An 18,628-nucleotide genomic window follows, 5' to 3' on the forward strand; every position below is an offset into this window, starting at 1 on the left:
CACAAACATATCCCCAACCCACAGTTGACACAAGTAGTACAACTCGGACTGTGTCAGCTTCCTCAAGAATTCTGGATGCCCTATCCTTATGGGCTTCATGAAATTTGCAGCACAAAAGGGTGCTAACATTGACCCTCTTAATACATTATTCATAGAATCAGGTTAGAGAGAATCTACCCTCAGACAGCTCATGAAATGACCACGAATCTAGTGATCTCTTTCTTCAGATCACTGTTCGGGTAAGGATTGGCCACTAGTACTGTTACTACAACAAAATCTGCCTTAAGAAAAATGTTTTTCATGGTTTTAATATTAATCCTACAGACTCCTGTTTTTAGTCAATTCCTAAACCCGTCCACACACGGTCTCCTGGTACTTAAATGACGTACTTAAATTGGTATCAGGCACTGATAACGGTTTATGTTCATACCTGAGTCTGTTAAGAAAATCATTATTCTTAGGAAGTCTGTCCTCAGGAGCTAGAATTTCTGAACTGTCTGCTCTTTCTAGAGAGCCCAATCATGTTGATTTCCTCCCGTCAGGTGAAGTTCTGTTATTTCCGGACCCCAGTTTTCTAGCAAAGGACGAAGATCCACAGAATAGATGGTCTCCTTGGAAGATTATTCCTCTTTCACAGGATCTGTCTTTATGTCTAGTCAATGCTTTAAGAACCTATTTAAATAGGACATTTAAAAGAACTTCAAGGCCCCCTTTTGTTAGGGAAAGTGGAGGTAATATTTCCCTAAAGGCCATCAGACAACAAATTCTTTATTTCATTAAACAAGCAAACCCGGAATCAGTACCTCGGGTTCATGATGTTCGTGCGGTGGCCACCTCAACTGACTGTTTCCATAATATGAATTTTGAAATACACAGGCTGGAAATCACTAACAGTATTTAAACGCCACTGTCTTAAGTCTCTAGAGGCTCTTAAATATTCCACAGTTACTACAGGAAGTATTGTTCCTCCTGGTTCAGCTCATGATTAATTTAGGACTGTGCCTTGTCCTTTTGAGTTGTTATCCTCGTTTACCTGTGGTATAGTCTCTAGCCTTCCTGCCTCGCCTGCTCGCCCTGCATCTAGCCTTAGGTCAGCTCTGCTTCACAGCCTGACCCATTCATGTACCGCAGTTACCTTGTAGTTAGTCATATTTTGTTGGCCTTAAGTGTCTTGGTTTGGTTAATTTTAACTGTGTGCCTCTTAGTTTTGAAATTGGGTTGATCTTATAATTTGGCTGTATTAAAACAGTGAAGTTTTCTCTAAGTTTTGTTTAGCTCTATTAAGTATTCTTTGAGGCGTACCACCAAGCTCTTGTATGGCTGATTCTCTGTTACTATTTCACTGGGTGACACAGGTCAAGCCCAGAAAAGGGATTTTGACAAAGGAAAAATCTATTTCTGGGGGAAGACCTGTGTCACCCAGTGACCCATCCCTGCACTTCTTTCCCACCCGGGTGATATACCAAGCTTGGTGGGTGCTGATTTTGGGATGACGTTGCGGTATCGTGATGACGCTTAGTGGGTGAGCGGGCGTTATAACGGCACATCCAATTTGGGACTTTGAGAATAGAGAGATCTGTTGGGCGAAGGCCTGTGATGGTGGTGTAAGCTCACCCCTGGTGTATATCGACATTGATTAGATGATCGCTCCGGGGGTGGTAACCCCGGCATTCTAGATAGCTTTTTCTCTGGTATATGTAGCAATTCTTATACCTAGAAATGTGCTAAATGGAACCATTTCACTGGGTGACACAGGTCTTCCCCCAGAAATAGATTTTTCCTTTGTCAAAATCCCTTTTTAAGTAATGATATGTACTAATTTTCAAATAATAAGATTAATAAAATTAAATAATAATAATAATAATAATAATAATAATAATAATAATAAAACTGTAATACAAAATTTGTATTATCTTGAACAAACAAATTCGTCCCTCATCTTTTGTAAGAAGGTGGAAGGCAAAAGCTGTCAGACATGTCATTTAACATGACAAGAATGATAGTGTTGCTAATCAGTGGTCAAATTTCTCTCTCTCTCTCTCTCTCTCTCTCTCTCTCTCTCTCTCTCTCTCTCTCTCTCTCTCTCTCTCTCTCTCTCTCTCTCTCTCGAAGTTCCAACCTCCGTAATAATTCATTGAAACCGTTTACAAACTGTAAATTAGAGCATTTCAGAATAAAAAAGTTTGTAAAACGGGGTTGAAGACTCTTAGATTGGTGGAATAAGGACAACTTAAGTCAACCATTTATTTCTTTTTTAAGGGTAATGTATTAAGCTAACTCTCTCTCTCTCTCTCTCTCTCTCTCTCTCTCTCTCTCTCTCTCTCTCTCTCTCTCTCTCTCTCTCCGTAATACTGTAATTCATAAATAATATAACTTGACATTTCAAGTAAGGACAATCTCTCTCTCTCTCTCTCTCTCTCTCTCTCTCTCTCTCTCTCTCTTGTGTTATTCTCTCAGTCTCTGTAATAACTGATAAATAATTTCACTCTCTTAAGTAAGGACAACCCTTGAACCAGGCGATTCTTTACCGTTCGTGTTGATTCTCTCTCTCTCTCTCTCTCTCTCTCTCTCTCTCTCTCTCTCTCTCTCTCTCTCTCTCTCTCTCTCTCTCTCTCTCATAGTTAGCACTCACACATTTTTACAACTTATTAATTCTCTGTACATCTTTACCTGTACAGTAGATAATTTAAATTGATCTAATTTGACCTGTCTTGTCTACGAAGTTTAAATGCACTAGTTTGCAAATACGTTCTAAATCATAGAGACATAATAACCAAGAGTTGCATTAGTCAAAATATAAAACATTGTTTGTTCATGAAAAAGCATTTCAGAACAAAGAGAAAGAGACGCAGAATAAAAAAGTTGCTAAAAAGAGGTTGAGATGATTCTAAAAATAGATCGGTTGGAAGGGGAGAGAGAGAGAAATTCTCTTCCAAATCTCAATTTTTATGTAAACCATTTATTTCTCTTTTTTAAGGGCAATGTATTAAGTTAACTTTTAAATGAAATTACAGTAACTTTAATTCCATTTCAAAGTTAACTTAATAATTTGGGAGCATGATTAGGGCCAAATTTAGTGTTTAAACTTTAGAAATAAGCATTTATTAGCATTTTTAGAGACCATGCCAAATTTAGTGTTCTTGAGGGTTCTGGAAAACTTTAGTTGAAGTAAATAAGCATTTATTAGCATTTATAGAGACATATATATATATATATATAAACTATATATATATATATATTCAGCGGTCCCGGTTTCTGACGGGGGTTCCGTTCTTGCGCTGAGCGTCGTTCTGGAAACGTCGTAAGCGGAACATCGTCGAAAATCGTCAAAAATCATAAGAAAACCTTACTTTTAATGCTCTTGCATTGAAAACGATGTAAACTGTAAAAAACCCTTCAAATTATGATTATTCTGCCATTTTGGGGCCATATATCGGATATATACGTCGTAACCCGGAACATATAAGCCAGGAAATATGATGAATATATTTGATATATATAATATATATATATAAAGAAACTCTATATAATATATATATATATATATATATATATATATATATATATATATATATATATATATATATATATATATATATATATATATATATATATATATATATATATATATATATATATATATATATATATATATATATATATGTATATATATATATATATATATATATATATATATATATATATATATATATATATATATATATGTATATATATATATATATATATATATATATATATATATATATATATATATATATATATATATATATATATATATATATATATATATATATATACACACACACACACACACATTATAAACAAAGTTCATATATAGTGTACATATGTCAAATAATTTGTCATATGCACACTATTATTCAGGGCATCATATAAATATCAACATTTCTATTTTTTCGTCACTGTTTCTTCGAGCCTTGCAAATTGTTAGCCCTGAGTTTTTGGATCAAGAATTCAAAAACATTAGAAAAATAGGAAGAGATGTATGCTGTCCAATCCACATCATGGATGTTTGTTATAATAAAGCTATAAAGACCTATGAAAAATCAGAAAGAAAAGAAGTGCCCTCAAGCACCCTTTGTTTGTCACATTTTATGGGATTTGAAGCTGTACAACCATTTTTAAAATTATTTAATACAATTGCATCATTCACATATAATAATATGAAAAATATGCTTATAAAAAATAGCCCCCAAAAAGATAATAATATTGTGTACTAGTTCCTTGTACGGATTGTGATATATTTTACTTAGGTCAGCCCAGTAAAAAATTGAATACCAGGTTAAAACAACACAAATATTCGGTAAGAACGGGTCAGACTATTAATGCTCTTATTTTTGCATCTAAGTGAAAAGTCCCACAGAATGAATTGGATGCAAAACAATGTATATTACAAAGTAGTGAAACTATTTCCAGGAACTTGCTGGAATCTGTTATGATTCAGTTGACCTGGGAGAATAACCTAAATATAAGCCCAGGATTATTTTTGTTTGACCCTGTAATAAAACATGTTCCAGAAGGATCTGAAAGACAGATTAAAGAGGATTACCAGTAGGTAGATTTCGATGTTAATCCAGTCTCTGTATACCTTTAGTTGCTGTGACCATTGACAAAAATACGCAGTATCTCATTTCTTCACTTTTCTGATGAAAATACTCAGTATCTCATTTCTTCACTTTTCTGATGAAAATACTCAGTATCTCATTTCTTCACTTTTCTGATGAAAATACTCAGTATCTCATTTCTTCACTTTTCTGATGAAAATATCTCATTTCTTCACTTTTCTGTGAAAATCTCATTTCATTTCTTCACTTTTCTGATGAAAATACTCAGTATCTCATTTCTTCACTTTTCTGATGAAAATACTCAGTATCTCATTTCTTCACTTTTCTGATGAAAATACTCAGTATCTCATTTCTTCACTTTTCTGATGAAAATACTCAGTATCTCATTTCTTCACTTTTCTGATGAAAATACTCATTTCTTCACTTTTCTGATGAAAATACTCAGTATCTCATTTCTTCACTTTTCTGATGAAAATCTCAGTATCTTCTTCACTTTTCTGATGAAAATACTCAGTATCTCATTTCTTCACTTTTCTGATGAAAATACTCAGTATCTCATTTCTTCACTTTTCTGATGAAAATACTCAGTATCTCATTTCTTCACTTTTCTTCACTTTTCTGATGAAAATGCTCAGTATCTCATTTCTTCACTTTTCTGATGAAAATACTCAGTATCTCATTTCTTCACTTTTCTGATGAAAATACTCAGTATCTCATTTCTTCACTTTTCTGATGAAAATACTCAGTATCTCATTTCTTCACTTTTCTGATGAAAATACTCAGTATCTCATTTCTTCACTTTTCTTATGAAAATACTCAGTATCACATTTCGTATCTCATTTCTTCACTTTTCTGACGAAAATACTCAGTATCTCATTTCTTCACTTTTCTGATGAAAATACTCAGTATCTCATTTCTTCACTTTTCTGATGAAAATACTCAGTATCTCATTTCTTCACTTTTCTGATGAAAATACTCAGTATCTCATTTCTTCCCTCTTCTGATGAAAATACTCAGTATCATTTCTTCACTTTTCTGATGAAAATACTCAGTATCTCATTTCTTCACTTTTCTGATGAAAATACTCAGTATCTCATTTCTTCACTTTTCTGATGAAAATACTCAGTATCTCATTTCTTCACTTTTCTGATGAAAATACTCAGTATCTCATTTCTTCACTTTTCTGATGAAAATACTCAGTATCTCATTTCTTCACTTTTCTGATGAAAATACTCAGTATCTCATTTCTTCACTTTTCTGATGAAAATACTCAGTATCTCATTTCTTCACTTTTCTGATGAAAATACTCAGTATCTCATTTCTTCACTTTTCTGACGAAAATACTCAGTATCTCATTTCTTCACTTTTCTGATGAAAATACTCAGTATCTCATTTCTTCACTTTTCTGACGAAAATACTCAGTATCTCATTTCTTCACTTTTCTGATGAAAAAATATCTCACTTTTCTGTATCTCATTTCATTTCTTCACTTTTCTGATGAAAATACTCAGTATCTCATTTCTTTTTGATGAAAATACTTTTCATGGTCTGATGAAAATACTCAGTATCTCATTTCTTCACTTTTCTGATGAAAATACTCAGTATCTCATTTCTTCACTTTTCTAATGAAAATACTCAGTATCTCATTTCTTCACTTTTCTGATGAAAATACTCAGTATCTCATTTCTTCACTTTTCTGATGAAAATACTCAGTATCTCATTTCTTCATTTTTCTGACGAAAATACTCAGTATCTCATTTCTTCACTTTTCTGATGAAAATACTCAGTATCTCATTTCTTCACTTTTCTGATGAAAATACTCAGTATCTCATTTCTTCATTTCTTTTTTCTGACAAAAATACTCAGTATCTCATTTCTTCACTTTTCTGATGAAAATACTCAGTATCTCATTTCTTCACTTCTCTGATGAAAATACTCAGTCATTTCTTCTTTTCATCAGTATCTCATTTCTTCATTTTTCTGACGAAAATACTCAGTATCTCATTTCTTCACTTTTCTGATGAAAAAAATCATTTCTTCACTTTTCAGTATCTCATTTCTTCACTTTTCTGATGAAAATGCTCAGTATCTCATTTCTTCACTTTTCTGATGAAAATACTCAGTATCTCATTTCTTCACTTTTCTGACAAAAATACTCAGTATCTCATTTCTTCACTTTTCTGATGAAAATACTCAGTATCTCATTTCTTCACTTTTCTGATGAAAATACTCAGTATCTCATGTCTTCCTTTTCTGACGAAAATTTCTTCATTTCTTTTCTGATGAAAATACTCAGTATCTCATTTCTTCACTTTTCTGATGAAAATACTCAGTATCTCATTTCTTCACTTTTCTGATGAAAATACTCAGTATCTCATTTCTTCACTTTTCTGATGAAAATACTCAGTATCTCATTTCTCACTTTTTCACTCAGTTCTCATTTCCTTCTGATGAAAATACTCAGTATCTCATTTCTTCACTTTTCTGATGAAAATACTCAGTATCTCATTTCTTCACTTTTCTGATGAAAATACTCAGTATATCATTTCTTCACTTTTCTGATGAAAATATCAGTATCTCATTTCTTCACTTTTCTGATGAAAATACTCAGTATCTCATTTCTTCACTTTTCTGATGAAAATACTCAGTATCTCATTTCTTCACTTTTCTGATGAAAATACTCAGTATCTCATTTCTTCACTTTTCTGATGAAAATACTCAGTATCTCATTTCTTCACTTTTCTGATGAAAATACTCAGTATCTCATTTCTTCACTTTTCTGATGAAAATACTCAGTATCTCATTTCTTCACTTTTCTGATGAAAATACTCAGTATCTCATTTCTTCATTTTTCCTTCGTGGCTGTAACCATGTTTGTATAATCATCATGATTTTACATTTTTGTGATTTAAAATCAAACACATATATATATTAATTGTGTATGTGTGCAATTATGGATTTGTGTGTTTGATAGATGATTTGCTTTAAACAACAGATAAGACAACTACCACTAATGCTTCAACTACAACAGCAGCTGCAACAATCCTTGACTACTGCTACAAGTACTACCAATTCCCCTACCATTTCCCATTTCCTTTATATTTGTAAAGTGATATAGAAGGTTTTATTATTATATAATTAGTCTTTTCATGTGCTGTCTTAAAATTACTTATAATAGATACATCCTCTAGCAGTATGCATAAAGAAGAAACAAAAACCAGAATAAATGAGCCTCCTGGGATTTTTTTTAAAAACATGGTTTGATTCAGAGATAAGAATGTCCGAGAACCATTTATCCCATGACTTATATATAATTCTCTAGTTCCATATTGCATTCGAGTGAAACTCGTTCTGCCTGAAAAGAATGGTAATCAATGCCAAACCAACCAGAAAACTCAATTGAGCTTCTCCGTTTATATACTGGTGAGCTGAGCCCATCGGGAATATCTAAAGATTCGCACGTGGCTGGGTTTCTAAACTAAAGCTCGGATTCCATTAAGTAAAGGGTAGCAAATGGTGATCATCTATATTCATAAGATTTGAAGCAATTACTTTTTGCCTAAGCTTTTGCTACATTTTGCTACTTGGGCTCTTGCGTTTACTTACAAGTTTTTGCTTAAAGCAAATGCTTGTTTTTCATTCATCAGACTCTATGAGTACACAAGGTGAGAGTATCTCATCTTCCTGGAACCTTGGGCTCATGGGGTTCTGTGCACTGTGTTGTCACCCACCAACCAACACCTGATCTTTTCACATAAGAGTAGAATGTTTGTGATTTGTGAAGACCACAAATTTTAGCTACAAAAATAACCAGCATATGCTGAAAAAATTAACGTTTCATGAAAAATTCATAGTTAAAGTTTTTCCATCCATACAGAGATTTGTTACAACTGTAGAACAGTCAAAAATTTTTCATGCATACAGAGATCATTTACAACTGTAGAACAGTTCCATGCAAATTTATGTTATTTATATTTTATGATATTCACTGAAAGCTTTCAGTGTCCATCATGATCATAGTTTGGTTTACCTTTAATTTTGATGTGCCTTTCTCAGCATGAACTATTATGATCTTTTATTTCAGGCCTTACATCAGATTGGCAATAAGACACGAATACTATGGATGCTGCAGGATCCTGTTGTTCCTGAGAGACTGAAACCTGAAAGAGCAGCAATTACAAATGACCAGCTTGATTTGTACAATATGGCTGCTATGGAAGTAAGTTTTTTTCTTATATAATCCTATGTAGTCTGCAATGTTAGGTTAACCTGTTCAGAATACTTGTTTGATATGTAATTTTTATTAAAATAGTATTGGTGATTTTTGTTAGTAGTGTAAACAATTTAAAGGGAAACAAACCTCTTTATATACAGTAGCTGACCAACCTGGCACTTCCCTGGAAAACTCTGAAGAATTCAGAAAAATTTTCCTGCTTCTCCTCTGAATTGTTTTGTCATGTAAAGAATGTGTACTGTCATTGAAAATGCTTTTCTTTTCCGTGATTAATAGTTCTGTCTTGAATGCATTAAAGAGACTCTCTGCTCTGAGAAAAGGCGAGTGTCACACAGACTTCTGCAATGAACAGAAATTTACATATACCAAAAGGCTAGTGTGTGAAGAAATTCACTCATGGAAATGAATAATGGATGAATTGCTGTAGAGACTATGTAAGGGAACCTTACAGATATATATACCCCCCATGAACAAAAGAAAGCCACGTCAGTGACCGTATCAAGTCATATTTAAGTGCGAAAATCACACAGGAACTGCCTTTCTGTCATCGAAAACCTGTGCTAACGTTAGCCTTCCTCCCTACCCCCCTCCTCTTCCTCTACCTTTCACTCAGACTAGAATTTAACAGAATGATTTAACAGTAGTAACAAAAAAAAAACTAACTGATGAAAGACATGTCAGTAGGTCTTTGGGGGCGAAGTGTGGTTTGGGCATGCACACAACTTCAGTTAACCACGGATCGTTCAGTCACCTAATTATCTCTTCGTTTTCAAGACTGGCATTCGATCGTTATTGCATAAAAGCCAGATGGTAGGTTGTCAGCTTGATAAACAATTTCAGAATATCCATAAGTTATTAAGATTCAGTGTCCGTTGGCTGTATAAATATAAAATTGTTATCATGATGGTAATTTTAGATACCGTAAAAAGAGTTGCAACTGTTTCTGGTTTTCTGTGAGTGTTAACGAACGTGTTTCAGTTTCCTTTGGGATTTTTGAGGGAAAGTGTAGGCCGAAGTCTGAATGGTCTAATTTAGAAATTGTTGATATATGGTGATTTTTTAGTGGATTAAGTACTTAGATATGATGATGGTAATACCTCAAGGTACTTAAGAATTTGTATTTTATTGGCAAAGTATAATTAAAATACGTTTGGCTTAAGAAGAACACTGAAAAAAATGTGGTCAATTTCGTTGCAAGTAATTTTTTAATAAGGGGGTTACTTTTGTCACAGAAGCATTTAGTCTGCTAATAAGCATGAGCAGATTGGTGATGGATTTGCTTCATCGTGGCGATGAATTAGTTCTTGATCTCCAAAGTTATGCCCATAACTACAAAGTTTTTTTGTGGATTAAGCACTCAGATATGATGATGGTAATACCACATGATACTTAAGAATTTGTATTTTATTGGCAGAGTATAATTAAGATACGTTTGGCTTAAAATGACCGCTGAAAAAAAGTTAAAGTTTTGGCAGGAGTAATTTTTTAATAGGGGTTTATGTCTGTTACAGAAGCATTTGGTCTGTTACTTACTCATGGCGAGGATTACATTGCTTTATGACTGAATGAAAGTAATTCTAATACAGTTAAACACATCTACAATTTTTTGGATGTACTGAACTGATCATAGGGTTTGCAGTAAGTGGGGTTTAATGAAATCATACGTCTGACAGCACCTGGAAAAAAGGTGGAGAGTCAGGAGAAAAATGAGAGTTAGCCCAGAAAGCTGAAGGAAAAGGTGATGTAAAAACAAGATTTTCATTGGTTTTGTCTGTGTTTGTATGTCTGTCACAGGGTAGGGGTTTGATTTTGTGAGTTATAAACCTTTCTGGAGTGACATAGACACTGTGCAAAATTTTGTCTGGGTCTGTTAAGCTGTTCAGATTTCTATAGTGGACAAACAAATATACAAACATTCACTTATATATATATATATATATATATATATATATATATATATATATATATATATATATATATATATATATATATATATATATATATATATATATATATATATAAAAGCCAAATCAAAAAGTCCTTATGCTTACCCCATAAAAAATGGGAATAAAAGCACGTTAAAAGAAGAAGAAGAAGAAGATACTGTATATATATATATATATATATATATATATATATATATATATATATATATATATATATATATATATATATATATATATATATATATATTATATATATATATATATGTATATATATACATATATATATATATATATATATATACATATATATATATACATATATATATATATATATATATATATATATATATATATATATATATATTATATATATATAATCTATATATATTTATATATTTTATATATGTATATTATATAAACTATATACATACATACATACATACATAAATACATATACATTGCTAAGAGAGTTAACTCTCCCAAGGCAACTTGCCCTTCAAGAATAAAGTAAAAGTTCATAATAAACAAACTTAATAACCTTTTGTTAATTAAGTTTGTTTGCCGTGTCACGCTAATGGCCAGTTGTGGGAAATTTCCACTTTGACCTCATTCTGATTTCCCTTGTTGCTTTTAATCCTCTCTTGATCTCTGTGACTGTGATAAGCCTCTTATCCCAGATACTGACCCAAACTCGAAGACACCTGATCACCTGAATGACCCAAGGCACTGATTAAGATGTTCGCGCCTCCTGCATGACTTGAGGCACAGGTTAACGTCAGCCTTCACCAAAAGAGAAATTCGGACCCATTATTTGCCCAGCATTCGCCCAAAGAGAAAGTTAGAAGAACCCAGAATGCATCTGGATGCCTAATGGGCTCTGAAAAACTTGCAATCCTAAGAGCTGATAAATAGCTCCCAATCGCAGGACATAGAGAGACCAGAACACCGCCAAACAAGTCACATCTTTTGACTGCCCACTCCTTCAGAGCTAACATCCCTCTGTGGTTGAATGACTCAGCCCTGGTATCTTAAACCCAGTGCCAAACCCCTCCCCTTGTCGTCCCATTGGCACAACTATAGGAGCCATTTCTTCAGAATTAAGGTGCAGTAAGAAATTGTGGTTGTCCAGTCACTTAGCTTTTTCTTCTCCTAAATGGTTCTGTTTCAAAGTCCAGCTATTACATCAACCTGACCTGTCATGATAAACTCGTGTCAAGTTTATTCAGTAGTGTTTTATGAAAAGGGGATATCTGTCGCCCTCTGCCACGATTGATTTCACCAAAGAAATTCCAATTGCAACCTTATGAACAGTGTCATTGAAGTGTCATCCCCGGCACCCAGTTAACGTCTCACCCATTTAACGTCTATTATTCATTTTATGTGCTGCAACAGGACCCCCTGTGGCTTGCCTTATCCCTGATTTTGTATTGTAAATACATGTAATTTAGTTATCCCGAGAGTTTTTCTCCAGAAACCCTCTAAAGTAGGGCCTTGAGCCCCTCTTCCTTCTTATTGTTTTTACTCTTGGAGGTGATACAGTCAGATTAGCAACATCCTTGTGGTAAGTTTTCTTTCCCCCCACCTTCAAGTGTAAGAATTGGCAACCATGGCCAGCAAGTGCTTGCATCTTGCATCTTGCCTATGCAAGATTTCAAAAACTAGCATCCCTGCCCTTGCAATTGGTAGCTGCAGTGCAAGACAGAAACAAACCCTTTTAGCATAAAATCCCTTACCTGCCCATACACAGTTGGACAGAGGTTACACATCGTAAGTATTCTGTTAATTTAGTATTACTATAATTTGTGACTGGAATTTCTTTAAACGTTAGCCTTAACATTGCAGTGTTATCATTTCCTCACAGTGAGAGAGAGTGTTGCCATTCGAAACTCAAGAATTTGCTGCTAAAGCATGTTGGCTAATTTGCATGTCTTAGTTTGTTAGGACTTAGCCAGGAAGTGAAGTATTAGGTGTCTTGGACAATTTGCAATCCATTAACTGGGAACGTAGTATCTGGCAACCCCGGTCAAGTACACAACAAGACCCTCATTGAACACTGCCGTCTCGTTAAATTCTTTCCCGCACACTCAGTAACTAATTTGTCATTTCATATACACTCGCTTTATCCCAAAATTCCTAGTCTGTTCATTTGAGCATTTGCACTTACAGTTTTAACAACTCACTTTTACATATGTTGTGAGTCATTATGTGTAGTAAGAGTCGTGTTTCCTTCATTCTTCGTAAGTCAGTAAGCGAGAGTGTGTTTGCTCTCATGCTCAAATCAGCTGACCGCTTTTTGGGTTGTATCGTCGGCTGAACGGCGAGAATAATTTTTCAAAATTGTCCGTTGTCGTTCTGTAAAAATTCCGCACGAGTCTTGTGTTATTTCAAAGCGTTATGATGAGCATGTTTGAATAATTTTAAATTATTACCCACAATCTCCTAACGTAAAATCACTCATGCACTATTACGATCACTTGTCATACCCATCACAAAGGCATTCTAGCTTTCGTCAGGTCAACGTTGCGTAATGAACAGCCATTCACATAGTTGATTACCATGATCAACATCCCGTTGCATGATTGCCTTAAGAAACGTATTCGTCATATTTAATGCATTTATCATTTGCTGTGAAATAAACACAACCATTGTATATGTAGCCATTTGTACAGGTAAGCATTGTGTATACATAGAAGCTATCACTTCATACTTGCTTAGAGCAACAAAACTCAATAACCTTGCATAAGCCTCCCATGCTGAACTTTCATTCTACATGTCTCTCATTTACACAAACCCAGTGAGTCTTACCTGCCATATCTTACTGCTCTTTGCGAAATACACACCAGGGTACCATTGTCGCGAGGTCTTATTTATGCTCTTGGAACCATATAACCTTAACTCCGTTTCTCGGAACCCATAATCTCTGCACTATAGCTGGGAACTTCTTTGTGCATGTTATCCATTGTTCTTTGGAACAAATTACCGTTCTTGAAAACAAACGAGAACAGTTCTCTTGAACAAAACCTAAGAAAGTTTGCACTTTAGCTGGTTTTGTCTGTGTGCAAGCAACACACTGTTCTTCGGAACAAACCAGAACCGTTCTCTTGAACAAACCCTAAGAAAGTTTGCTCTTTAGCCAATTTCGTCCATGTGAAAGCAACTAACTGTTCTTCAGAACAAATCAGAACCGTTTTCTTGATCAACCCTAAGAAAGTTTGCACTTTAGCCGGTTTTGTCCGTGTGCAAGCAACAAACTGTTCTTCGGAACAAACCAGAACCTTTCTCTTGAACAAATCCTAAGAAGGTTTGCACTTTAGCTGGTCTTGTCCGTGTGCAAGCAACGAATCAATTGTTCTTCGGAACAAACAAACAGTTCTTCGGAACAAACCCAGTTGTTCTTCAGAACCTCACTTCTGCACTTGGCAAACGAGCAATTGTCGTGTGTATGTAACTTATTGCTCACCTCGAAAGTTTTGCGTATTCTGCCTAACTTCATCCATGTTGTCACGCACCTTTGAGTGCCGCTCCAAGTCTGCCTCGTTTGCAGCTTGTGCCGTGTTATCACAAATCTGCACCTTAAGTGTAACTCACCAGTGGTTACATATTGTATCATTGGCCCAGTGGCTTCACCGCAACTTTGAGTGCTCGCAAATTTTGCACTTGTGGCCAGTTGCACCATGTTTCCATGCCCCATCCACACCATGAGTGCCATATATCTGGCCTTCTGGGCCCCTGGCACCTAGGTGTCAAAACAACAACCACCACTGCTGTGTATAACAACACAACTACCACTGTGCCCCTTGGCATTGAGTACCACCAGCATATCCTTCACCTTACTTTCACTAAAGGTAACCCTTTTGGGTCCTAGAGTGCCACTCGCTCACTCCAAGGAATGCTCCCAGTGCCACCCTTTCCACAGGGAGTACTGCAACAGTATTCGTAGGCACTCGCCCGAATTACTGCCCTTAATATGAGGCCCAGTGCCATCCATCTCTGCCTTGCGGAACCAACCCACATACTAGTTCTCTAGAACACCCTTACACTTAGTGCCAGTGCCACCATACCAAAAGGGGTGCTCCCATTACTGAGTAGCCTACCATAGGTACTCTTTCATTTACTAGTGGTGCCACCCATTGGCCCACACCATTGCCTAATCACACTCTGCCAAAGCAGAGTGCCATTTCCATGCCATGCAATTGCTTGCACAGCTAACAACCTCCCTACTCCACACCTCGCTCACTTCATCTCAAGACCAGTTCAACACACCGTGGCAGAAGGTTACAAAGCCGTCATGGATATGGGGAAGGAGGTAGGTCTCACGGGAAGAGAGCTTGCCCAATGGGCACAGGAACAGCTAGATGCCCTACTCTTGAGAGAGAGAGAGAGAGAGAGAGAGAGAGAGAGAGAAGCAAAGGAGGAGAGGGAGAGAAAACAGAAAGAAGAAGAAAGTAAGGAGAGAGAAGCAAGGAAAGATAAACAGAGGCAGCATGAGCTAGCTCTGAAGGACAAGGAGGTCCAGCTGGAGCAAGCTTGGCAAGCTAATGCAGCGGCCTTGGCCCAACCACAGCCAGCTACTCCACCACCTTTCACACCTCATTCACATCTCTCGAGTATCACCTCGGTGATCCCATGGTGAAATGAAGACGAGCCAGAAGCTTGGTTAGACACAATGGAATGTGTCTTCGGGAACTTCTCTCCTACCAAAGTGGAGATCCCCTGCTCCTTGAAAAACACCTGGGTGGAAAGGGCTTGGTTGCCTTTCACTCCTTTGACACTAGTGCTGAGGGTGACCTCCAAGAGGTCAGGAAAGCAGCCATCAAAGCTTACGAAATCACTCCTGAATGCTGGAGACAGCGGTGCGACCAACCAAAGGAAGCAGGTCAAACTTGGACAGATTGGGCTGATCATAAGAATTGAGCTGTTAAGCATTGGCTAGAAGCCCTCGACATCACCACGTTTGAGGAACTGCTAGAGTGTACACAACTGGAGGATTTCTTTTATTATGCCCCAAGTTCTCTAGCCACCCACCTATGTGAAAAATGTCCCAAGACTTTCACCAAGTGTTGTCGCTTGGCTGATGTTTGGGACACCTACCATCCTCCCGCCAGTTCCCTGAATCGAAGGATAACTCCTAGTCACACTGCAGTGCCAGCCCAACCAAAGAATGGGCCCTCTTCTACACCTGTAATGCACTTATTGCAAAAGGAAGGGGCACTTGGAATTCCAATACAAATCTAAAGGAAGAGCCGCTGCAACGTCTCCTCCTGATCAATCCAAGCAACATCATAAATCTTCCCCAGCTCCTAAAAGGGATTCAGCAAAATGTATTGCATTGCCTGCAAAGTCTATGGGCGCTCCATCCTCTGGAAGGATTGCCCTAGCTAAGCAGCTACACCCGCCATTGCTCTGGCAATTACTAATCATCCTTCCTCCAGCCAAGGGTCCTATATTTGTAGCACCTCCTTGAGGTAGCTACCCTGCATGCCAGGTCAAGTCATTTGAAGACACTGGCGAGCAAACCTCCAATACAGGAAGACAAGGTTCCCTAAAGGGCTACCATTGACAAAGTCATCACCATAGAGAGTATCAATCATGTAAAATTGATACTCCCAGCAGTTCAGCTGAGGGTCTCCAGGCCCCACAGAACCAAGATCTGCACTCTTGCAGTAGCAAATTACCTTCCTGTAGGCTATGATCTCCTCCTGGGACAGGAATCCCTGTCCCCATCTAACTCAAGACAACCCAGGGGTCCTAACCCCTCACAGCCTCTGTCAGGCACTTAAAGTCCTCACAGACCTGCCTTGGAACCACTGCCAGTGCCACATGAGCACCCTGAGCAGTAACAGGCTCCATCCGTCTCAAACGTTGATCCCGTACCAAATTTAATTCCTGTGCCAGGCTCTGCCCAAGCGCCAGTGCCAGAGCACACCACACATCTCCCTTCAGGAGATCCTAAACTTGCTTCAAATTCCCTGCAAGTGCCACTTGAATGTCCTGAGCAGTGCCACGCTCTGTCCATCCCAAACTTTGAGCCAATTCCAAATTTAATTCCTGTGCTTAGCCCTGCCTTAGTGCCAGTGCCATAGCATGCCATAGATCTCCCTTCATGCGATCCCAGTCCAGATCACCCCTCTTCTCGGGGCTTGGCCCCACTACCAGTGTCGGTAAGAGAGCCAACCCAATGTAAACTAGGGTCCCCTCCAGATTCCCCTGATCACAGCAGAAGCTCACCCCCTGGCGCAGCCTTGCAACCCATTCCTGAGTTGGTCATTGCAACCTGCGAACCTCTTGTGCCCCCCAACTGCTTCTTCCTCTCTCTCCCAGTCCTCAGAAGATAAGGTTCTGGTGGACAATTCTCTAGGAGCTCAGCTGGGTGCAGAAATCACAGAACTGCAACTGCAAATGATAGAAATTGTTGGCACCGCCCTTACTTCGGTTGTCACAGCAGCCGTAGTAGGTGGCACTCCAGTGCTTTCCCTGGACTTAGTCCCACTGATTCCTCCTACAACATCAAACCATCAACCCAAGAGAAATTCAAGGAAGAAAAGTGCTGCATAGAATGTCCAGGTAGCCTAAGAGAGCCACTGAGCTCGCCTGGCGCTCGTGCCCATATGGCACAGTGCCCCACTTTGAGTATCTTGGCACACAACCAGAGTAGGTGCTACATTACTCCCTTACTCCCACTTTGTCAATGTTTAACTTAATTTTTTTCTTGTAACTTAATCATTTATAACTTCATTTCAAGCCTTGTAACAATTCACCGTTTACCTGTCATCACAGTTTTGCTTCGCATCACACACTGCCTGATGCAGAGTGCCAACTGCCAGATCTCCTGGCCCTATGAGTCTTTAACATTACTTCCATGCAATTATTTGCATGGCAAATTTAATTTGTATGTAATAGAGCCACTAGGCCCTTACGACACCAGTGCCACACTTGGGACAGAGCCACCACCGTACCTGAGTACCATGGCATCACCCAACCCAAGACCACGAGTACTACCTTACATGGCCACGTCAAGGCAACTAACTGCATGAATTCATATAACCAAGATAACCATGTATTTAAGTGCGTGACTAACTTATAGGTCCAAATTCTAATAATAATTCTATGGAATTATCACACACCTATAATATTAACCCATAAGTGCCGAGCCTCTATTTACAAAAGTGTCTGTCGTATGCCGGCGGCGTTCGGAAAAAAAAAGTTTTTTTCAAAAAATCACAGCACGCTTAGTTTTTAAGATTAAGAGTTCATTTTTGGCTCCTTTTTTTTGTCATTGTCTGAAGTTTAGTATGCAACCATTAGAAATGAAAAAAATATTATCATATATAAATATTGAAACATGACAGCGCGAAAAAAAAATTTCATATATAATTGTATATAAATCGTGCTGTGAGCAAAACAGTTGAAGCTAACGAGTTATTTTTTTTTTCTTTGTATTGTACACTAAATTGCGATGATTTTGGTATATAACAAATTGTAAAACGATCAAAGCAACACAGAGAAAATATTATCACAAAATGATGCATGAATTCGCAACGCGTGGACGTAAAAAAAGTTTTTTTTTTTTCAAAAATTCACCATAAATCGCAATTCTGTGCTAGAGACTTCCCGTTTGTTGCAAAATGAAAGTAATTGATTGAATATTACTGGATTGTAAGTGTTTTAACTTACAGTTGCAGTTTTTGACCATTTCGGTCGAGTTAAAGTTGACCAAAGGTAGAATTTTTTTCTATTTATCGTGATTTATATGAAAATATTTCAAAACTGATAAAAGCTACAACCATGAATTATTTTTTGTTGTATTCTACATGAAATTGCGCACATTTTCATATATAAAACTG

At 36.9% G+C, this 18,628-nt stretch overlaps 1 protein-coding gene across 1 annotated transcript in view; it reads left to right on the plus strand.

Annotated features, from left to right (window-relative positions):
- The window catches only part of LOC136833798 (N-acetylneuraminate 9-O-acetyltransferase), a 263,251-nt gene that overhangs the window by 44,485 nt on the left and 200,138 nt on the right, over positions 1 to 18,628 (plus strand). The window contains exon 5 of the mRNA XM_067096057.1: positions 8,689 to 8,823. Within this exon, the coding sequence (XP_066952158.1) occupies positions 8,689 to 8,823 (135 nt within the window). The remainder of the gene's footprint in view (positions 1 to 8,688; positions 8,824 to 18,628) is intronic.

This window comes from Macrobrachium rosenbergii, chromosome 52 (genome assembly GCF_040412425.1).
Source record: "Macrobrachium rosenbergii isolate ZJJX-2024 chromosome 52, ASM4041242v1, whole genome shotgun sequence".
NCBI lineage: Eukaryota > Metazoa > Arthropoda > Malacostraca > Decapoda > Palaemonidae > Macrobrachium > Macrobrachium rosenbergii.